The sequence below is a fragment of the Dendrobium catenatum genome, unplaced genomic scaffold, assembly GCF_001605985.2.
Source record: "Dendrobium catenatum unplaced genomic scaffold, ASM160598v2 original_scaffold_14238, whole genome shotgun sequence".
In the NCBI taxonomy this organism is placed as follows: domain Eukaryota; kingdom Viridiplantae; phylum Streptophyta; class Magnoliopsida; order Asparagales; family Orchidaceae; genus Dendrobium; species Dendrobium catenatum.
Window position 1 is genome coordinate 71,687 of NW_021332698.1, and position 24,713 is coordinate 96,399.

The 24,713-nt window shown below is 34.3% G+C and overlaps 1 protein-coding gene across 1 annotated transcript in view; it reads right to left on the reverse strand.

Annotated features, from left to right (window-relative positions):
* Positions 1-24,713, reverse strand: part of LOC110101272 — a 76,407-nt gene that overhangs the window by 45,918 nt on the left and 5,776 nt on the right. Inside the window, exons 2-7 of the mRNA XM_020829105.2 lie at positions 15,959-16,068; positions 15,029-15,194; positions 14,842-14,942; positions 14,655-14,727; positions 14,395-14,530; positions 13,573-13,733 (exon numbers count right to left, since the gene is read on the reverse strand). Of these exons, the coding sequence (XP_020684764.1) occupies positions 13,573-13,733; positions 14,395-14,530; positions 14,655-14,727; positions 14,842-14,942; positions 15,029-15,194; positions 15,959-16,068 (747 nt within the window). The remainder of the gene's footprint in view (positions 1-13,572; positions 13,734-14,394; positions 14,531-14,654; positions 14,728-14,841; positions 14,943-15,028; positions 15,195-15,958; positions 16,069-24,713) is intronic.

Genomic DNA, 24,713 nt, shown 5'->3' on the forward strand with positions numbered 1-24,713 from the left:
AACTTGAGATTAAAAATGAATCGGTTGTCTCTATTTATAATACAAAAATTGATTTCTAGTGGGGCTCACCAAACTAAAATCCAAATATATATAAAGACAAAAAGGATATATGTGAAAAGTGTGCTAAGATTCTTATTCGCGACGCTCACAACCAAATCCCCAACATATGCACAAGCGGAAAGAATGATAGCAAAAATGAAATTAAAATGCTAAGTCACGAGAGCATTTCAAAGATATTTCATTCATGTGTACAACTGCCACTTGCGACCTTTACACATCTCCAACAGTTGTGTTCACGTGAAAGTCTCTAAATAAAATAAAATAGACAAATTATGACCTGTCACAGGTGTATGAGTGTGTAACACACTCGCTAATTATTAAAAAATAAAACTCATATAAGTTTCGTGAGCTGATAGACCCTGTGAATAAAAAAATTTTAAAAAAGACAAAACAATTCATTGTTACATGTCATAAGTTCATGACCATTTCAACAAAGTATAATTCAAAGACTTATCCACGCATCCACTAAATGTATAACAAGAGTGTATTATTGATTGTTGGCTCAAGAAAAATAGTACAAATGCATGAATCATACTTAAAAAAAAAATACTTTGAAACTTTAAGATTTCATTTCTCTTAAGTCAACTTGCAATTAACCAGATTTTCCATGAGGGTAGTGTCAAGGTTTAATTAGATCTGGGGGTCCTTACTTCCCATAGTCGCAAGTACTCATAGTTAATTATCCATCTTAACATGTATGAGAGAACTCTCGATTAAGGATGAATAATGTTTATATATTTTAGTCTTAATTGTGAGGAAAATGGAGATAAACCCGATCAAGATCCAATGATTCCATCGTCCCGGGTATATTGTAGGTTTTAGTCTACCAACACTAACAATCATTAATCATAGTGTTCAAAGAATCTGATTAGCAGCCATGAGTTGCCTCATCTCAGGGATCCCGAGTATACTAAAGTGGTTAGATGTGGATTTTAGTTTTAATTTTACTTCGGTTATGAGATTTACATCGATTAGAATACCCATAAGTTAATTTACATTTGGATATATAGCTTCGTTTAGAAGTTAACCAGAAATTTGAATTTAAGCGGGTCTTACAACTTCTCTTGGAAGTAGTTCGGATATTTGAATTTGGGACGAGACTTGTAGCTTTCATAGAAAGTAACTCGTAGGTTTAATTTGGAGTGGGGCTTATAGCTCTATTTATAAGTTGCCCAAAGAAGGGTCTTACAACCTAGCTCTATAGCAAGGCTGTCCAAAGATTTTAATTATTTGGGTAGGCCTTATGACTTCTTTTAGGAAGTAGCCTGAAAAGCGGGTTTATAACTTAATCCCTTTAAATTAAGATGCTCATTAGTTTGAATTGGATTGTTTGGGATCTAGGATCAATGCAATTTATTTAATAATTTTCCTAAAATATGGGTCTTATGACTTCACTTAGAAGTTGTCCAATAATAGGTATTACAACCTAATCCTTTAGACTAGGATGCCCAATGAATACCTGTCAGTATTTTTGTATCTCAAAAAGAAATTACAATAGAAATTCCACATACTTTCAACATAGGATCAGCATCATAGTTATTGTATTTCAAAGCATTATTTAAAGATGCAATTCTATCTTGAGTGTTTTGCCTCAATTTTTTCAACAAGTGATACCTGCTTGTTTATTAAAAATTTTCCCAAATAGTAGGTTTCCCGTCTTCTATTAGAAGTTGTATAATATTTAGGTAAAATGGATCTTACTGCTTCCCTATAAAAGTAGCCTAATTATGGGTCTAGCAACCTAATCCTTTAGACTAGAATACCCATTAATATGAATTTGATTGTTTGTTTATTTAAGTGGACACCAGTTGTTTGAGAGGTTTGACACTAGTCTTTAGCTTTCAGTTTGTTATTGTGTAATGCTAGTGCTTTTCTATAGTAGTTCTTTTCTTACTGTTTGGTAGTTTCTTTTCAGCTCCAATAGTTTACTTTTCTTGCATCAGTATACTAGTAGTTTACTGCAACATTTTCTATTTTTAGCATTTATTTTGATATTAAATTAATTTCAAATGCTTAATGAGTTTGATTATTTGTTACAAGAGCTCATGAAGGAGAGACTTTAGAGAGCTTGCAGAGTATTTTGTGTAGAGTTCTGTGTTGTAGAGAGTTTTGAGAGTTATTTATGTTGAGTGTGTTGAGAGTTTGAGAGCTGTTGTTTGGAGAGTTTGTATTGTTTGTGAGTTGGAACTATATATGTTAATTAACGAAAAACAATAATTCATTTCCTGCATTTTTCCTTCAAACTTAATTAATTAATCAACTAACAAAAAATCAAATTTTCTAGTTAATTGTATTAATTTTAATTTTAAAACACTCATGCTTTAAAACCCTCGAATTTTAAAACTCTCAAATTTTAAAATTTTTATATTTAACATTTTCATTTAAAATGCTATCATATTTTAAATTTTCGAATCTCAAATATTCTTAGATTTAAAGTTAATTGTATTCATATCACTAGTCCTGAATGAGAAAAGAGGAGGGTTGTGTTAGATAGTCGACAGACAGCGTAAAACTTGTCGAACAATAATGATATGAATCCTTTAAGAAATTGTGTTAATGCTAGGGCGTCCCTTGGAAGCGACGCGTTGTATGGCCTGAATACAGTGACAAGTGTGCAAAGGCCGCTGCACCCGCGCCCGGGTGCAGTGTTAAATAAGCAAGGGTTCCCACATCAAGGATGGATGTGGGCAAAGAAGCTAGTCCATGAAACTAAAATTAGGATAGGAACTTAGAATATAGATTCTCTTACAGGAAAATTAATGGAATTAATAAATATTATGATTCATAGGAAGTTAAATATTTTGTGCATTCAAGAGACTAAATGGGTTGGAGAGAAGGCTAAAGAAATTGATAGTTTAGGATTTAAACTTTGGTATTCAGGTAGGAGTCATACTAGAAATGATGTAGGTGTTATTATAGATAAGAGTTTAAAGGATAATGTTATAAAAATTAATAGGATTGTAGATAGAATTATAGCTTTAAAGATGGCTGTTGATGATAAGATTGTTAATATTATAAATACTTATGCTCCTCAAGTAGGTTTGGATATGAGTTCTAAATTAAATTTTTGGAATGACTTAGAAGAATTAATACAAAAAATACCTCTTGAAGAAATAGTTTTTATTGGAGGAGATTTAAATGGACATGTTGGTAGAGAGGTAGATAATTTTAAAAGCATTCATGGTGGTCATGGATTTGGAACGACGAATGAAGGTGGCAAAACCATATTGGATTTTTGTTTAGCATATCATTTTTCAATTGCTAATACTTTATTTAAGAAAAGGAATGAGCATCTCATCACTTATAAAAATGGATATAGTACAGCCCAGATTGACAATTTTCTTATTAGAAAACTAAATCGTTTAGATTGCAAAGATTGTAAAGTTATTCCGAGTGAAAATTTATGTACCCAACATCGATTATTAGTTTTGGACTTTAAGATAAAGGGGCATAAAATAAAAAATAAAGTAAAACAATTTTCTAGGATTAGATGGGGGCATTTAAAGAATATTAACAAAAATATTTTTGGAGATAAGATTTTAGATCGTAAGATTTTGTCTGTGCATGAGGATGCTAATATTATGTGGGAAAAAGTGGCTAGTGATATTAAGAATATTGCAAAAGATGTCATTGGAGTATCAAAGGGAAAAGCTCCCAATAGTAAAAATAGTTGGTGGTGGAATCCAAATGTGCAAGAAAAGATAAAAAATAAGAAGCTTTGTTATAAAAATTGGTTTAATTTTAAAAATTATGATAATTGGAAAATATATAAAGTGGCTCGTAAGGATGCTAAGAAAGCAATATGCGATGCAAAGGCATTAGCTTTTAGTGATTTATATAATAGATTAGATACTAAAGAGGGAGAAAGATATATGTATAAGTTAGCCAAACAAAGAGATAGGAGTAGTAAGGATTCAGTTCAAGTGAAGTGTATTAAAGATGAAGATCAAAAAAATACTTTTCTTAGAAGATGATATTCAACAAAGATGGATGAGATATTTTGCTAAACTTTTTAATGAAGATTGTGAAAATAAGATTGACTATAGTGACCTTAGCACCCTAGATGAAAATAAAGATTTATGTTTTTATCGGCATATTAGTAAAACTGAAATTAGAGAGGCTTTAAAGAAAATGAAGGGTGGAAAAACTGTTGGACCTGATGATATCCCAATAGAGGTGTGGAAATGCTTAGGAGATGAAGGAATTTCATGGCTTACTAAACTTTTTAATACTATTTTGAAGACTAAAAAGATGCCAGATGAGTGGAGAATGAGTATGTTAATTCCTATTTTTAAGAATAAAGGTGATGCACAAGATTGTGCGAATTATAGAGGTATTAAGTTAATGTGTCATACTTTAAAACTATGGGAGCGAGTTATGGAGCATAGGTTGCGGCGTGATACTAATGTTTCTCAAAATCAATTTGGATTCATGCCGGGTAGGTCGACTATGGAAGCCATACATTTATTAAGAGGTTTGATGGAGAAATATAGAGAAAATAAGGAGGATCTACATATGATATTTATTGATTTAGAAAAAGCATATGATAAAGTTCCAAGAGAAGTGCTATGGAGAGTTCTTGAAAAGAAAGGAGTCAATAATGCTTATATTCAAATCATTAAAGATATGTATGCAGGAGCTATTACTTGTGTTCAAACACAAGGTGGATTGACCAAGTATTTCCCTATTTCGGTTGGGTTACATCAAGGATCAGCCTTAAGCCCATATCTTTTTACTTTAGTCATGGATGTTCTCACTAGACATTTGCAAGAGGATGTACCTTGGTGTATGCTTTTTGCTGATGATATTCTTCTTGTTGATAAGACTAGAGAGGGAGTTGAAGGTAAACTTGAATTATGGAGGTCAACCTTAGAGTCTAAAGGTTTTCGCTTGAGTAGATCTAAAACAGGATAAGATTAGAGAGAGTCGTCTTAGATGATTTGGTCACATAAAACGGCAGCCTTCCGATGACCCGGTTAGGAGAGTAGAGGTATTAGATTTGACTTATGTTAAGAAAGGTAGGGGTAGACCTAAAAAGACTTGGTTAGAAAATATTAGGAATGACCTTTCTTTATTAAATTTAAATGAGAATTTGACTTTTAATAGGACACGATGGAGAAAAAGGATTCATGTAGCCGACCCCATGTAGTGGGATAAAGGCTTGATGTTGTTGTTGTTGTTGATTAATTAATTTTGACTAATCAAGTAATGAGATGATTCGTTGCAATAGCTATAGAAAGAGAGGTAATATTTTGACAGTCGAAAATCTCTAATATTTCAAATGAGAATGACAGAGACCTCTAATATGTTGGCCCCTCTGATATTAGGCTTTTTAGCACCTCAAATGGATTTGATTGCGATGATGATTGCAAGTGTCATTAAAAAGAAGGAAATAATTAGAGTAGAGGGCCTGCAAGAGTATGAGTGTTTGCAGCTTCACAACTCTTATGCAAGAGTATGAGTATTTGCAGCTTCACAACTCTTATGCAGTTAATGATATAAAAAACTTTAAAAAACTCAATTAACCAATTATTTTGATTAATTTTAATTAAATAATTAACTAAACCAGCTAATTAATATTTAAAATCATTTTTATCCTTTTAATTAAATTAATTAATGCTTAAATTGAATTGCCTGTAGATTTTTTAGGCAATTTTGACAGTCTCCCGATGTCCCCTCCCCACCAGGGAAAATCAGGAGGCATTTGCCATAGTTTCTTCCCATCCGGGCCTAAGGTCGATGGCGTAAGGTCTTCAATTCAAGTTCCTCCCGGCCAGATATAAGATACGACGATCCGGGGTCTTCAAATTTTAAAATCATCCACTCATATCTAAAATCGATGGTGCAGGTCTTCAAATTTAAAATCGATGGTGCGGGTCTTCAAATTTTAAATCATCCCACCAGGATCTACCATGCCTTTGAATTAAAACCATCTCGGTCGGACTTAAAGTCGACGGCATGAGTTTTTCAAATCAATGTACCTGTTGCTTTATAATTGATATAATTTTTATAAAAAAATTTATTAAAAAAAATAATTCTTCTTGAATTGCTTAGACGAGAGTTCAAGTTATTGTCAGAGCCTGACGACGACTTGCAATAAACTTTAAAGTAAAGAATGAATAACTATTTGAAATAATTTATGCATGGGAGATACAGATCAAGTAGGTCTTACGCAAGTGGGGGCCTGATTCCTTAGACAGAGGCAAAAATGAGGAGCCAGAGGTGTTGCGTGAAGAGGGCTTTCGGTCGAACGGGCTTCGGAGTTGGCGGCTGGGTTGTCGGCACGGAGGTAGGTGAAGGGTTCTTTGGGTTCTGCCGATAGGAGGTAGCGAACGAGTGGAGTTTGTGTGAAGAGCGGCGGCAGATCGCGTAGGTCGAGGCATCGGAAGTGGAGGATTGACCGACATAGGGAATCGAGCACAGGATATTGGTCTGATCATCGAACTAGGGATTTGATTTAATAGCCGAAACGGAGGAGACGGGCAGTTGTTTGGGCTTTGATTTTCTTTGTCCGCATGCGATACCGAGAGATGAACGAGGGAGGAGTGTGAATGCTTACCCCAACTACTCTTGCTTGTCCTTTTGAAGGAATGAGTGTGCGGTTATTTTGTTTTGAACTAGTAGTTGCTTTGTTTGGGAGCGAACCGTATAAGATGGGGCCAGACTTGGAGGCAGGTATCTTCCTTCGCATCTGTTCGAAATTCGCTCTTCTCTTTTTAGTCAACATTGATTATGCACGAGCATGTGTAAGCTCACCAAAGATCATGCAAGTGAGTAAATCCATCACGTAAATATATGAAGATACATGCGAGTGCATCGCTCAAGTATACTAAAATATACCAGTGCATTGCGTAAATGTATCGTGAAATGCGCAAATGTGTCATGCAAGTGCAAGAAAAAGCATGGGCAAGACATCAGTCAATTAAATCCTAATTTTCCTTAAATGCTCCAATAAATGTACTAAACATTCAAATAGAAAGTCTAAAAATGTTGCGCGGGATCAAAAGCAAGTTAAACTAAACTCCCCCTTCTCAAATTCAAATACCTACATGTGTTCCGACCGATATATCGAATAAAAATTATTTGCATGCTCTTAGATAGGATATGTTGTTTATGGGAACAGTTGTAGGTCCCACATTTTGAGTCTAATTCTCTTCCATGTATGGACTAGAGTCAACAAGACTGATTTCATGGGAGACTGGCCAAACCAAACAATAAACTTTAAAAGACTCACTATACATTCAATACTTAGTATTTATCTAACAACTAGCAGTAGTTGAAAGTTCTCGCTCGTCACTAGGAGAGGTAATTAACCATAGAGGATTGTGACTTTGGGAAAACTTGAAACTAGATCATAAAGTCCTTACAAATTTTTGGGCAATGTTTTATCTTAAATCTAATATATCTTTTGAAAATTTGACCCGACACATTCATCAAAACTCACCCGAGCAAAAAGGCCATGGCATGAATTTTTTGGAACCTATAGATTTTTTATGACTCCATTGGGGTTATGTTTCTCTTTCCATTTTTGGCCAACCATATATAAGCTATAGTAGTAACAAAAACATAATAAATCAAAAATATGTAATTAAATTGTAAATGCAATTCTTAATGAATTCTCTTTAAAATCCTCTAAGCGTGATTCTAAGCCCTTACAAATTACAATCATATAAAATTTACTCATTTGCTTATATTACTTTATTTTATCGAGTCTCTATATTTTGAAATCATAGGGTGATACATCAAATTTTGATTAGCAATCCTAATATTTCATTTGTATAGAATGAACCTCCATAACACCTCCTTCACTATCCAGCTTGAAGATAGAGCCAACATTTTGTTGACAAATGCTGCCATCAATATCGAAGCTTTCGGTTCCACCATCCAGCTTGGGGGGATTACAAATTCCTACAGTTGTTGTCACGGATGTGGTCATTCCTGTCACTAGCATGATTATTCAGGGGCCTATATTATTCAAGGGCCTATCAGGAGTCTTTAGTTTCTTTAAACATGTGCACAGCAGTCGATGCAACAAGTGCAGCCCACTAGAATTGTCAATGTTGAAGTGGTCCCTCATAAGAGGAATTTAGTCTTTGACAAACTATCCAAGTTAGAAGTCTCAACTGTAAATAAGTTGTTGTCAGACAGAAGGTCTCCCAGATACTTTCAAGCACCACAACGATATCAACTAAGCCTTTCACACCAGAAAGGCACAATGCCAAGGCTTCCTCATGTAGAGGAAAATTATCCATTTATCCATACGGCAAAGAAGGAATGCTAAGCTGCAAGCTCAACAATTACAATCTAAGCACATATCTCGCAACCAACCCAAGAACTAGAAGTGAATATCCCAACCCAAAATAAATTTACAAATCTAAAATTGGTGAAATGAATAGATTTGCTGGCAAGTTAAAACAATCTTTTAGGTCCCAACAATGTCAGGCCCTAATTCCATGGAAGAAAGAGCTCGATTCCTTAATTGGCAAAGCACATAGAGTTTTGAAAGTTGCTGAGGAGAATTGGTTGATGAAAAAGAAGTATCAAAGGCAACTTGTAATCGAGGCCAAGAGAACCCCGCCAAGAAAGTTGCTATCTGTAGACTTGTAGTAGTAACTCAAGAGCAAGCAAGCCCAACTCCGCATGATGCACATCCGAGCATGACACTTGGATCATGTGTCCAAAAACCCGCCATCAGAATGTCCCTGCAAAAAGGCAAGGATATTTGAAGGCCAAATCCTTCGGGAAAAAGATTATTTGATAAAGGAGAAAGGAAAGGCATGAAATATGATGTTATCCCCCAAAGATGCCTCCACTAAAAATACATCAAAAAGGGGTCCAAAAGAAGATCCCTACTGACAATATCCTTGATGGTTGATACATCGAGAATCCTTCAGGGTATTCCATCACCAACCAATCCCACCCTCTCGGGAAGAAGCCATCTTCAACCTCAATCCCCTGCGCAAGGAGCTATTCACCCAATGTGTCCAACCGAAGATTCAACCGAGAGGGATCTTCATATGTAAGGCATACAAATCAGCAGCCTGGCCTTCGAGTATATTAGCAATAACATGAAGCATTTACCCATTACATTACAAACGTAGCTTATGAGTTCCACCCACCAGCAAAGAAAAGCATACATTGGTTTCACTTCTCACACAAAATGCATCACTTGGGAATTTAGAGATTCTAAATAAGTTTGTTAATTTTATACCTTTACGCGCACAACAGTAATGATGATGATGGCAATGAGGTGACCAACGAAAAAATCTTCTTTTTCTTGATTTTTTTATTTTCTCTTTTTTGTTTTCTTTTTCTTTTATTTTTCCTTGCTTTTTTTCTTTACTTAAGAGAGAGAAAGAAGAGATAGAATGAGTGACGAGATAAAGAAAGAGAGGGATGAAGAGAAAAAATGCAATTTCTCTCTATTTAGATAGAGAAAGAGGGTTAGTGAGAGAAAACTATTTTTCTTTCTTTGCTTAGAGAGAGAAAGAGAGTGTGAATGTTGGAAAGAGAATGGGAGAGAGGAATATTCTCTTTAATTAGAGAGAGAAAAGGGATAAAGAAGAGAGATAAGGAGAGAAAGAGGTGGTGAGAGAAGATTGAGAGTGTGAGAATGAGATTTTTCATTCTGTTTAGAGAGAGAGAGAGTGAAGGGAGAGAAAGAAAGAAGAAGAAGAAGAAGAAGAAGAAGAAAGAAGCAATAAGAAGAAGACGGTAGTGTGGAGCTAGGGTAGTCGACATATGACAAGACTATAGACTGGCGTGTTATGCGATGGCTATGATCAATGGGTTGGCCGGACTGGGAGCCATAGAAGGTGGCCAAGGTTGGCGGTGGGGTGAAGGCATGCGGGGTGGTCAGGAGTGATGGCCGATAACAGGGTTTCGCAAGAGAGTCGCATGAGTGGAAAGGTTGGCTAGGGCTAGGCCTGCAATCTAACTAAAAAGATGATTTTTTTAAGGGGGGAGGGGCATGGAAGATGTGATTTTAACTTAAGGAGTAGGGTTGGGTTTTTTTTGTACTTTTTATCCTCTTTATTTATTTATTTATTTAAATAATGAAAAAAGATGGTCCTTTTGCTGCAAAAAAAGGATAGTACTTGAAGATTTTAAATATAAATTTAATAATTTTTAATTCCTTTTTTATTTAAATAATAAATTATTAAATTTTAATCAAATTTTAAATTTTCACAATAATAAATATTTCTCTATTTTACTTAAATTAAACATGTCTTTTGTTCACCGGATTTTTATCGCTCTTGTGTCAAATTCTTTCTTGTTTCACACACATGAATTTTTCGATTTTCATCGTGCATAGATTATGGACAATGGGGGTGTTAATCTTAGCTGTTTTTATTTACTCAAAAACACCGGCGCTATCTATTTTGTGAATATAAGTCATTTTAGTCAACGTGTTTTGGACAACTTTTGTGTGACACTGCTCTTTCAGTCCCCGTTTTTACGTGTTTGATCGGTTCGACCTTAGAGCGACTATTAAGGTAATCATCGAGTTTATTTTGCCTCTTCGACCAGTTTACCATGTATTTTGTAGCATGTTTTTGAGTATGAAATGTTTCCCACAATAATCACAATGCAGATTGCTCTCATCTCCCATACGATGATTTTGAAACGTCTTGCAACTAACCTGTGCTTCGAGAACTACTAATACAGATGTTTCTATAGATATGACAATATCCGTATTTTTTCCTTCCAAGCATCACCTATCTGCAGCGTTCCTCCCTTCACACCTCAACAAATACCTTTGCAATTGGAGGGAGAGGATTTCTTCCAACAATACTTTCACAAACTTCATCATACTCAATATTTAATCCTACAAAAGCTTAAAGATGCAACAAACATCAATCATCATGTTGTAATAATTGCAATCCTCAGGTGATTTACATTCATACTTCTTAAATATATCAAGATCTTGCCATATTCTCTTAAGAGAATTGAATATTTTATTACAGAATGCTCATGCTTGCAAATCTCTCCAAATCATAGGTCAACCCATACACTTGAGATTGATTCCCAATATACGAATAGATTGTGAGGCATTGTCTCACAAATCCTTTGTTGTTCAATAGCAAAAGTAGCTTTCACTTATCTCCCCGATTATTGAATTGAATAACAATATCATTACCATAAAATTTTCAGCAACCCAAGTGATATAGATTGGATCGTCTGCATCAAGCATCTTAGTCTCTCTTGAGATGTAGTAGATCTTGTCTATCCCTCTAAGGAACATCCACACTGCTTGAGACCATCACAGAAAATTCTCGTCATTTGATGCTGCTAATCTGGATGAGATAATTCTCATAAGAATGCCCGGTGGGATGAGATCCCAGTTGAGGTAGCAGTGATATCCTAAATGTTCTAAACAGGTTGTCAAACATGGTTTAAGGCACGAGGATGCATGGAAGGCTAACACGAACACAAATGAGAAGGCTGTGATGAACACAGGGATCCTAACCCCACCAGAATAAACATGAGAACCTAGAGATTTGATTTCCAACGGATCGAAAATGATGGAAAGAATGAGGATGCAAGAGGCTGAAACGAATACAATAACATGAACCAAGGATAAGGGAAGCAAGGGACAAGCCAGATATCCTCTTCCAGCTCTAAAATCATAAAGATTAAAGACAAATATAAAAGAAGTCAAAAAATAGAAAATAATAGAATCTTTGTTACTCGTCTTCTGCATAACATATACAAGGATCGATCTACTTACATAGACCTTACAATCGATGCTAGAACAGGAAAAAAAATCTCTTGATAAAGAGAAATAGAAACAAATAACAAAAAGTATGACATGCATCGTGAGCAGTGATAGCGTGGAATTCTGAGGCAATGGAGGAGAAAAAAATAGAATTAATTAATGAAACTGAATATTTTCCAACAATGACCAAAGGAAGAAACAAGAGGAGAAGGATTTTCATTGAAAAGACAATGTAAATGTAACTAGTCAACAACATACAAACCCAAGAACACACTTCTCAAAGCATAATATAAATGTTATTTGTCTTTATAGAAAGGTCTCCTCATTTCTTAAATGTTAACCCATTATGATTAAAAAAGTAGATTGATTCCTTTAATCTATCCAACCAGTCCTGACCAAAGTCAACAACAAATGGTCAATTTTAAATTTATTTAAAAATTCTAAATTATCACCTTTTTATAATTTTTCATTTTTTGAGGAGTTTATAGTAAATAACCAAATGGAGTCAAAGAAGGTGGTAGCTATTAAAGGCGGAAGAACGTTTTGGGTGCAATAATAACAAAAATATCTAAAAATGTAATATTTCTAATAAAAAATATAAAATTGAAAACCCAAAAGCACAATTAAGATTGTATTTGTGAATGGGAAGATTGCATAAGTTTCAATAGTTCAAGTGAAGTTAAATAGCAAAGAGATTAAGGAAATAAGAGGAGATTCCATAATCTATTGAAGAATAAAACAAGCCTTAATTTCTTCATTTAAAACTCATTAGCTAATAGAATTGAGACTGACAGCAATTGATGCAAAGTACGCGTAAAGAAAAGATGAAAAAATAACTCAAAATGTGGGAAGCAAGAGGTAGATAGAGGAGTGAGGAATCACAAGGCTATGAGATGGAGAGAGGAATTAGTCCTCAGAGAGAATAAAAAAGGAAATATTTATTTCATTAGCAACTGGACATAAATAGTTGGTATAAGGCTTATAATAGCGATAATGGTGATCTGTATTTCACCATCAACCATCTTCAATTATAACTTAAGACCAAATTTTTATATTAGTAGTCATGATTTCTTGGAAAATCTAATACTAATAACAATGACAAAATACAAGCTTGTCCACAATGAGAAATGATGATTTTATGACCAACAAAAAATAAAATGGCAAATAAGCACAAGGATATAAGCACGATACACTAAATAGTACTAACCTAACTAATGCACAAAATGACTTATGATTAACTACAAAAGAGGAAGTTTTGCACCAAATCATGTCCGATGTTTGATCCTTCACACAGTTGCGAGAGTTGACATTTCCAAAAGAAAAAGAAAAACAGGGAAAGTGGAAAACAAAAAGGTTAATCACTACATTTATCATTTATTTCCAGCTCTATCACCCCGAGATTACAAAGAAAATCCTGGATTCAATTTCCGTTAGCGTAGAGGGCAAATTGAAGAACCGTCATTTACAACACCTACTCACACACTAATGCTGAATGCTTCTTGCTGTTAAGACCAACAAAGTTCATTGATATTAATGGCCAGATAGTCTGTTATTGTTCATAAAATATGCCTCTTAAAAGAAATTTCTTTACTTAAATTAAGCCCTACTGAAGCATTGTTTAAGTAATAATCCTCACCAAAAATAACAACCTCTCCAATTGAATTGAAAAATGAATAAATATCATATCAGACAAATATCGAAGACATTTGAGTTGTGAGACAAATGATATTTGCTTGGATTTTAAAAAAATGCAAATTTTGACATTGTTAAGAGATACAATCCAGCTAGATTACCTGCATGCTCAAAAAAATTTGCTTGCATTGGCTGCCTGTTTGGATTAATCAGCACATGTGTCTTCCAAAGCTGAAGTACACCATCCCTTGAAACAGTAACAAGCAATCGCAAAGATGGGAGCCATGCAATAGATGTTATTGGATGGGAGCCAGCTTGGGTACTGATTTTTGGCGGTTGAAACACAATATCAGGAACAGATCATTTAGTAAAAGGTAACTCACAGACAGCAACAAAAAATAATATCAAAAAAGTCCTCTAATGCATAAATATAAGAAATTACATACAAACAAATTAAGAACAATAAAAATATCATTTTTCATGTCAATGGATGGTGAAAAAATGTACAAAGGCTGAACGGAGATGCACTACAGGGTAACTAAAGAGGAAACATACTTCAGATATTATATATTCGATAATATTTGCCCTCAAATTAGAAAGTAAGTGTACAAAGAATGCTGTGCCTATCCGGACATTGTTCATGTAGCTTGTTCCAACATCAAAAACAAAAGATGTAACTACATCTCAAATACATCACAGAAAACTTCAAAGAAAGATCTTAGAAAGATTGCTTAGTAAGTTGCAAAAGAAAAAAATATTCTTCTCATCGAAGTAGGAAAAACTATGCATTTTATACTTTATGGCATAAAATGCAGCCAGAATAATTAAGTTTTCAGAAAGTTTCAATTGCAACACCCAGCTTAAGTTTAACTTCACATTTCTTCAAGAATTTATCCATCACAAGCAAGAAAATTGGGCTTATATTAAATGTTAAACTTCCTTTCAAGACCCAAGGAAACATACTACATAGAACTGATACTTACATTCCAATCATATTTGGTCTCTCAGTAGATACATCCCATGCTAGAAGACTACCACTCCTATCACCAACAAATATCCACTCCAAAGTTGGATGGAATGCAAAAGAACCAGCACCAACGAGCTTTGTTGTATTTTCAACTGCACCCAAAAGAAATTTACAAATAAAAATGAATATGGATAAAACCATGCAAAACTATAAACATAGCCTTTATCCAAAACTGATGAAAACAAAACAAAACAAACAACAGAATGCTAATCATACGCTGAAGTGTATAGTGAACAGCATAGGTCTGAATGTTGTAAGCTCGAATCAAGCCATCAGCATAGCTAACATACTAAAACAGGAAAAAGAAAAGATGATTAGCCACTATGCTGAAACAAAATGCTTCTCAGATAAAAAAAGAAGAGGTGCAAAGAGAGGATCAATCACATAAAGGTGAGCATTCTACCAGGACAGGAAGACGTGGATGGCATGCAATGTTGACAATAGGCTTTTTAAGATCAGTCTTTATTCTTGTAGGTGGCCTACCCCCCTCAACCGTACCGACAACTTCAGGTGATCAATAGAATATCCTTAGTTACCGTCCATACTTGATTGTGACAAACAAGACATTTACAGTTAAACAAAAAAAAAACCTGTCACACTCATTCGTCGATGGAAGCCAAAAAACACGACGGGCTGGAGAGGCGTCAAGGCAAGATGAACTTCAGCATCTACTGAAATTTGTTCTGTTCTTTTTTCAGGTGAGTGTAGCACAAGTGTCTGCTCGCAATCAAAATCGCATGCTCGGATTGTGCAATCCTATAAGAGGTTAAAGTTAATTTACCATTGATAAACAAATGTCAGAATCAATTATTCAGCTATGAAATTAATTTCTAATAAAAAAGACGATCAATATGGGAAAAAAAAAAAGAAAAAGACATGAAGCAATTTATTGAAAAAAAAATTAAATAGGTATTGACTGAGTTATGCGGCAATAAGATTAAGGTTCTAATAATAGAAAAAGTAAAATTTAAAAACCCATTAAGACTCAGTAAGGTGTGGACAACATTAAGAAATCAAACAACAACCAGGTGTCAATCGCTCATTATTTAGACAGACCAACTAGGAAAGTTGTTCTGGAGGAAATCAAACCTTTTACTTGAAACTTCTCAGACCATCATTGGCATGTTTGAAACTTCGAAAAGTTTAAACAAACGGCTAAAATAAAAAAATCACCATCCACCACACCCATTTACATCCAATTTCAACAATGGCCTGTATCAAACTTGAAAAACTTTACAAATGCTGCTAAAATGGAAATTCTCAACTTACAATACCAAATTATCACCCACTAATTCAAAGATATAAGACTAAAAACAAGTACTTTTAATGCTTAAATATTAAAAATAAAAAATAAAAAACAAAGCAATCTGAGAAGGGGAAACCCCCTTCCATAAACATAAGCAAAATAATTGTAACAATGGATCCATAACTTCTACCAGTAACGAAACAGAAAATAGTTGAGAGGTCCAATATGCTATTTGATATACAAAGTTAAAAGTAAATTTGTGTTATGGGCAGACCTCAAGGATAGAAATAACAGTGTGTCCACTAGTTGGGCTATACGCCATTCGAACAACACGAGCGCCAATGTCAATTGAAGAAATCTTGCTTCCAGTGAGTGCATCAAACTCTGCAATTACATAGTTAACAATGTTAGCAAGTATCAAAACCCAAGATGTCATTGACACGTTACCACAAACTAAATTGTTCAGATTCAAAATACATTATGATAAAAAAAAAATCAAAACATTCACCCCAACATAAAAATAAATTTATTCTACCCTAATATGATGTTAATGCCATGTGCATAAGTAAGAGCATGAAAATCTAAATAAATGATAACAAAAAAAATATATCATCTAGAAAAAAATGGTCACTCAATTCAACTTAGCTTCTTCAATAAAAAAAAAACTCTACATACCCGCAAACCATATAACAATACACACATAATAAGACGAGCACACAGAGATATTTTATGAATTAAAAATAGCTACAGCCCAAAAGTTTATCTCCTATACCTAGCTCTACAACTAATCTTTTGTGTTCTCTTGATTAAGGTATGCATGAGGCTTATGGAACCAACAGAAAGTATCTACCATCTAGGACCAAAGAATTAGGTTTTATGGAATGGATAGAGGGACAATGGTCTCCTCACTATTTTCTAAGCCTAAACAGCAAGTAAGCATGTTCCTTTTAGCAAAACAGCAGCTAAATCCAACCCCCACAATTAAAGATATAGTGGCACACATTCAATAGACACTATACCAATAAAAGATAAAGGTCAGAACTTGGAGGCGTTAAGGCTATTGCAGATTGAATTCCTGTAATTGTGGGGGTTGGAAATGATTGCTACAGTGCTTGCATGAGAAGACGAGAAGGAAAAATCAAGTTGGTATTTTGAGAAAATTTTGTAAGTGTAAATTAAAATTTCATTCAATCAATAAATGATTTCATATTAGAACTTGATCTTTATTTATACAGATCAAAGAAATACCCAGAATTCCATTCAAATTCAAAAGAATCTAGAAAATAGAAACTAACCATTAATAATAGCCAACTCCATCCCAGTTTCCCTCTTTAAAAAGTGGCCTTAGGATAAGGGAAGGAATTTTTTGGAGGGAATTTAAATTAGTTTCTTGCATTATCTCTAACTAATTTCCTCTCTCCTCTCTCCTAGATGCCATCCTTTTGAAAGTTAAAATTGCAATCAAGTCTTCGCCTAATTTATATTTGCAAATCAATATTTTCAAGGAAATCATGGAAATCATGCAAATATTTTTTTAGAGCATCCTAGAACATGACACCCTATTCAAATCATTTGCAGGAGAAAATGAGGGATATTTTTCTTCTTTTGTCTCTTGGACCTATTCTTCCTTTTCTTTCTCTTACAACCATTGGCTTTAAAGTAGGCAAATATGGTTCATTCTCTTTCATTTTATGCAAAACTAACAATTGAGATCATATTTCTTATGCTTTTTATCAAGAAGAGAGCTCTTGATCCCTTATTAGGATCCTTTACTTTGGTACTCTGCTTTCATCTTCTGTAACAGGTCCAAACAATAAACCAAGTCTCACTCTAAACCCCCCCCCCCCCCTCCTCTCCGTCTTTTTAAGCACAATGTTTTGTTATGTTTCTAAACTTGTTTTCTTACGTTTTTTGTGCAGGAGATTAACTTGCTATATTTCTAAACTTGTGCGTGTATGCTTGTGAAAAATTTCATCCTACAATGATGCAGTGCTCCGCTCTTTGTTTGAACAAAAATGTTGTTGAAACGGCGTTGAGCTATTCTGTCTTCAATGCAGCGACCTTTTCTAGAGAAGATCATTATCACATGAATACTACATATTATTATATGGCATACATTTAGGAGTATAACTTTATAGAGATCCCTAAAGAAAGCAACTGAATAATACATTGCATAGCGAAAGGATAAAATAAAAAATAAAAAATAAAATTGCATAGTGAAAGAACAAAAATGCTCTTTTAAAGCCAACCCAAAGAATAATATTTTGGATGACTAGAAGAGACTGGACCCTGACACTCAAAAAGAGATATAAATTAATGTTATTTTCACCAACTGTATCAAAAAAATAGCATCAGCAATGGTAAATTTAACCTGAAGCACAAGATGGAAAAATTCTTCCTTAGCTTCCTCACTACCTTATGCATTCAACATCAAGGATGATATAGGAATTATCATTTTCACTCCTACTCCAATTACTTCTATAATAGTTAGAATATTCCTTTTTCTCATCTTCCCATTTGGCCTCTTCTTTGTATGCAAATTCCACCAATCTTCGAGTATGTAACCTAGCTTCTTCTCTAATCTAACCTTCAATATTATCCTTTTTCATAGTTACAAGGTGATCTTTTTGTCCACTGCAAAGAATCTTGTTTGTTTCCTCAAGTATACGGCCTTTTTACAAGCTTCAAGTATATTAACAACCAGAAAAAGATTCCATCTGCAAAGGCTTTCATAAAGACCCTACTACATGTTTTATGAATACAAATTTTTCATTGAACAAAATTTTTAAAATGATTGCCAAACTTCTAAATTACATCGTGTATTCTAGTTTACCCGTCATCCTGCTTCAAATAATAGCATCAAATCCACTTTCTACCTAGTGTTCAATGATATAAAATTTAGCTTTTAGCAATCTTTTGAACTATGATCATATTAGGATTGACATAACATAGTATCTTATATTATAAATTTCAGTATGTGAGGACCAGTTTAAATACAACAACAACAACAACATCAAGCCTTTATCCCACTACGTGAGGTCGGCTACATGAATTCTTTTTCTCCATTGTGTCCTATTAAAAGTCAAATTCTCGTTTAAATCTAATAAAGAAAGGTCATTCTTAATATTTTCTAACCAAGTCTTTTTAGGTCTACCCCTACCTTTCTTAACATAAGTCAAATTTAATACCTCTACTCTCCTAAACGGGTCATCGCAAGGCCGCCGTTTTATGTGAACAAACCATCTAAGGCGACTCTCTCTAATCTTATATTCTAGTGGAGCTACTCCAACCTTTTCACGTTATATGCTCATTTCGTATCATATCTCTAAGGGTAAAGCCACTCATCCACCTGAGCATCCTCATCTCTGCCACACTTAACTTAGTATTATGCTTCTCTTTTAATGGCCAACATTCAGCACCATAAAAGCATTGCAGGCCTCACTACCATCTTATAGATTTTCTCTTAAGTTTGAGGGGTACCAATTTCTATCACATAACAAGCCCGATTGCATTCTCCACTTGAACCATCCAACTTGAATTCTGCTGATAATATCCCATTATTCTCACCATCACTCTGAACAATAGATCAAATATCTAAAATGTGTATTCTTATTAATGACTTGATCGCCCAAAGTCATAATCCCTCACTAGGTCTTTACTACTAAAATTAGACTCCCATATATTCTGTTTTAGATCTACTCAAGGAAAATCTTTAGACTCTAAGGTTGACCTCTATAATTCAAGTTTCACCTTCAACTCCCTCTCTAGTCTTATCAACAAGAAGAATATATATCAGCAAAAAACATACACAAGGTACATCCTATTGCCAAATGTCTAGTGAGAACATCATGACTAAAGCAAAAAAGATATGGGCCTTAAGGCTGATCCTTGATGTACCAAACCGAAATAGGAAAATACTTGGTCAATCCACCTTGTGTTTGAACACAAGTAATAGCTCATGCATACATATCTTTAATTATATTTGAATATAAAGCATTATTGACTCATTTGTTTCAAGAACTCTCCAAAGCACTCTCTTGGAAGTTTGGACATTTTATCATATATTTTTTCTAAATCAATAAATATCATATGTAGAATCCTCCTTATTTTCTCTATAATTTCTCTCAATCAACCTCTTAAATAATATATGACTTCCATAGTCGACCTACCCGACATGAATCTCAAATTGATTTTGAAAAACATTAGTATCACGCCGCAACTATGCTCCATAACTCACTCCTATAGTTTTAAAAGTATGACACATTAACTTAATTACCTCTATAATTCGTACAATCTTGTTGCATCACTTTGTCGTTAAACATAAGAATTAAACACACTCATTCTCCACCATGCTGCATCTCTTAGTCTTCCAAAATAGTATTAAAAAAGTTTAGTAAGCCATGAAATCTCCTTCATCTCTAAGCATTTGCACCCTCTATTGGATACATCAAGTCTCAACGCTTTTCCCCCCTCATTTTCTTTAAAAGCGCTCTCTAACTTCAGTTTTTACTTAATACGGCCGATAAAAACAGAAATCTTATTTTCATTTAGGTACTAAGGTCCCTATAGTCAATCTTATTTTCATAATCTTCATTAAAAGTTTAGTAAAATATTTCATCAACCTTTGTTGAATATCATCTTCTAAGAAAAGTATTTTTGATCTTAACCCTTAACACACTTCACTGGAACTAAATCCTTATTAATCCTATCTCTTTGTTTAGGCAAACTCTATACATATATCTTTATCCCTCTTAGTATTAATCTATTATATAAATCACTAAGATAATGTCTTTGCATCGCATATTGTTTCTTAGCATCCTTAACGAGCCACTTTATATATTTCTCATTATTTCAAAATTTTAAAATTAACCAATTTTTATAACAAAAATTTTAATTTTTTAATCTTTTTTGCCAATTTGGATTCCCCCCCAACATATTTTTACTATTAGGAGCTTTTCCCTTAATACTTCAAGACATCTTTTGCAATATTTTTATATCACTAGCCACTTTTTTCCACATAACACTAGCATTCTCATGCACAGACAAAATCTTAAGATCTAAAATTTATTCTCAAAAATATTTTTGTTCATTATTTTTAAATGCTCCCATCTAATCCTAGAAAATTGTTTTATTTTATTTTTTATTATATGCTCCTTTATCTTAAAGTCCAAAACTAATAATCATTGTTGGGTACATAAATTTTCACTCGGAATAACTTACAATCTTTGCAACTAATTATTTAAATTTCTAATAAGAAAATATCAATCTAGGTTGTAACTATATCAATTTTATAAGTGATGAGATGCTTATTCCTTTTCTTAAATAAAATATTAGTAATTGAAAATCATAAGCTAAACAAAAATCCAATACGGTCTTTCCACCTTCATTTGTCGTTCCAAATCCATCGCCACTATGAATGCTTTTAAAATCATCTACCTCTCTACCAACATGTCCATTTAAATCTCCTCCAATAAAAACTCTTTCTTAAAGAGGTATCTTTTGTATTAATTCTTCTAAGTCATTCCAAAATTTTAATTTAGAACTCATATCCAAACCTACTTGAGGGGCATAAGCATTTATAATATTAACAATCTTATCATCAACAATAATCTTTAAAGCTATAATTCTATCTCTAATCCTATTAATATTTATAACATTATCATAAACTATTATCTATAATAACACCTACACCATTTCTAGTACGACTCCTACCCGAATACCAAAGTTTAAATCCTAAACTATCAATTTTCTTAGCCTTCTCTCCAACCCATTTAGTTTCCTGAATGCACAAAATATTTAACTTCCTATGAATCATAATATCTATTAATTCCATTAATTTTTCTGTAAATGAACCTATATTCCAAGTTCCTATCCTAATTTTAGTTTCATGGACTAGCTTCTTTGCCCACATCCATCCTTGATGTGGGAACCCTTGCCTATTTAACACTGCACACGGGCGCCGGTGCAGCGGCCCTTGCACACTTGTCACTGTATTCAGGCCATACAACGCGTCGCTTCCAGGGGACGCCCTAGCATTAACTAAATTTCTTAAAGGATTCATGTCATTAAAAAGCAACAGAAAAAAATGTACTTTTCCCGTCACCTCGAAGGGATGCGCCAGTGAAAAACAAGAAGACAATAGCAAACACGCCCGGTGGGACCAGTTTAAATGAGCAAATATATTTTTTCTATCAAGATTTCATAAAATATAAAGTATTTTTCGAAAAGATTAAATTGATTTATAATTACCTCAACTTTGATTGTTCCATTGTACAAAGGAAACTCCAATTTTGCCTCCATCTTGAAGGGAAGATCTTCGCTCCTTTCGTCTTTTTCTCGACTTTTTTCTTTATTGACGTATTCCCCTTTGTAAAGATGTTGTCTTTTATGAAATCACTCTCCTATTTGGAGAAGTGGAGTGAATGATGGTTGTGCAACAGTAGCAACAAAAGCTTCAAAAGTAGTAATATGTTTCCATTTATTATTTCAAACTAAAAAGACCTTCATTTGTTTTTAATTCCTCCTACTGATAATATATCTCGAGCTCCATTAAATCTCCAAGCATGTCATTCTCAATCCATAATTTAGCCAAGAAAATTTTCGTAGCAGCTGACAGTGCTCTGATATCAAAATATGGATATGAATTTAGATGTAAATAAGGCTTTTATGGAACCAATATAAAGTATATAGAACAAGGGAATTAGAATTTCTATGGAATGCATTGAGAGATGATGATTTCCTTACTGTTTTCTAAACCACTGTGAGTGGATTTGCTATTTTAGCAAAACAAGGAATAAAACAACCGGTGAATGCGTGATTAAAAATTTTCTAATGGCTAGGGGGATGTTTGATGGACTCTAGCAATATGAAGTTCGGCATCTGCATAAGGAATAACTAAAGATTGAATTCATGCAGTTGTAAGGATTTGAGATGTCTACTATAGCAACTATATGCTAGAAACAAAGAGAGCGAGGAATGTTGGTGACGCGTATATGGATTTAGTTTTGGAAATGAAAATTAAATTTCATATAACAATTCGATCTTCATTTACAAAGATAAGACAAATATCTAAAAGTCTACTCAAATTCAAAAGAAAATAGATCATAAGATCAAATTAAAACAGCTAACTCCTTGCTATATCCCTCCAAAAAGGTAGCAAGATCTTAGGATAATGAAAAAAATTTTTAGGGAATTTAGTTTACATTCCTAATTCACTCCAACTAATTTTCTTCTCTCTCCTACCCTCCACTTCTTATTGGAAACTTGAAATTGCAAATTTGCAAATAAGTCCCAACTCAATTCATTTGCAAATTAATCTTTCAAGACTGAGCAAACATTTTTAGCAACTATTAAAAAAGCAGACAAAGCGTCCGCATTGAGTCGCGCCTCAAGTCGAGGAGGAAGTCATGCGTATCGGGGCTTATGCCTCGAATCATCCAGCGAAGCCTACGATTTTTTCGCACGAGGCGTGCGCATCAGAGCGTAACGCCTCGAGGCAGTACGAGGCACCGCCTCGAAATATTTTTTTTCGGTATATATATAAATACAATGCAGCCGATTCATGTTCGCGAATTCGCGTATAGGATTAGGGCTTCCTATGAGAATTGAAAGGCGAACTAGAGGCGAAGTCGTGAGGGAAAGAGACGAAGCCGTGAGGGAAGGAGACGAAGTCGTGTCGTGAGTGCAGGAGACGAAGTCGGAAGGAGATGACGCAAGAAACGAAGCCGAAGTTGTGAGTGCAGGAAACGTTCAGGCCTTGGTTAGGTCGGAAGAGCAGGTGAACGGTGTTGTGGGCCTTGACTTTGACATGCATTAACGAAAACTTGAATAACTTCTGATTCGGCTTTCTTTCATTCGTCCGCTCAGTACATGCTCGGTACTGCTAGGTATCGCTAGGTACATGCTCAGTACCGAGCAGGTACATGCTCAGTACCGCTCAGTACATGCTCGGTACCGCTAGGTACATGCTCAGTACCGAGCAAGTATATGCTCGGTACTGAGTGGTACATGCTCGATACCACTAGGTACATGCTCGGTACCGAGCCAATACCGCTCGATACCGAGCGGTACATGCTCGGTACCGTTAGGTACATGCTCGGTACCGCTTGGTATCTTTCCATACAAATAACTTACGAACTTTAAAAACAAGCAGAATTTCAAAATTACTCTTACAATAAAATTTTGTTGTGTCCCCTTGGACCTCCGGCAGATCGATATATTGTTGTATTCATGTTGTCTTATTATTTATAGTATAAATAATTGTTAAAATCTGTCATATTATTGATTTTGTGTTATGATTTCTTTGTCTGTGAATAAATAAAAATCTTGTATATATCAATAATTTGATATTGATTATTTTTTTCTATAAATTATTAGCATGACTAGTGGTACAAGAAGAAAAGATCATGTATGGAAATATGGAACTCAAGTTGAAGTGTCAGGCGAAGGTGCAAAGAATGTTTACATGAAATGTAATTTCTGTGAGAAACGCATAACTGGTGGCGTCAAGAGGTTGAATGAAAAAGTACCTGATGAGGTGAAAAAGGAATGTACAGATTATTTAAAGAAGTTTGCCACCACAAAGGAGGCCACACAAAGAAAAATGAAAGAGATGATAGGAAACTCTTCTTACTATGGATCACAGTATGAGATGCTCATTCCTTTTCTTAAATAAGGTATTAGCAATTGAAAAATCATAAGCTAAACAAAAATCCATAACCCTTCCTCAAAGAGTACAAAAATCAAAATGTTTCATAAACTACAGACAATCAACACTGCAATACAATGAGGCATCATTACCATCCTAATCATGACATACGAGCAGTTGTCCATAAGAACACCATCTCATTTTAAACATCTACTGCCATGGTACTAAGGAAAACCCATAATGGCACCACTGATCTATGTCATAAATTGTACACCAATGCTGTTAAACCACATATAAAACTCCGAGCCATCATAAACCTTGTGCATAAGAGCAGCTTTTGCCACCAACTCAAGTTTTTTTTTTCTCAAACTTAAAAAAAGAT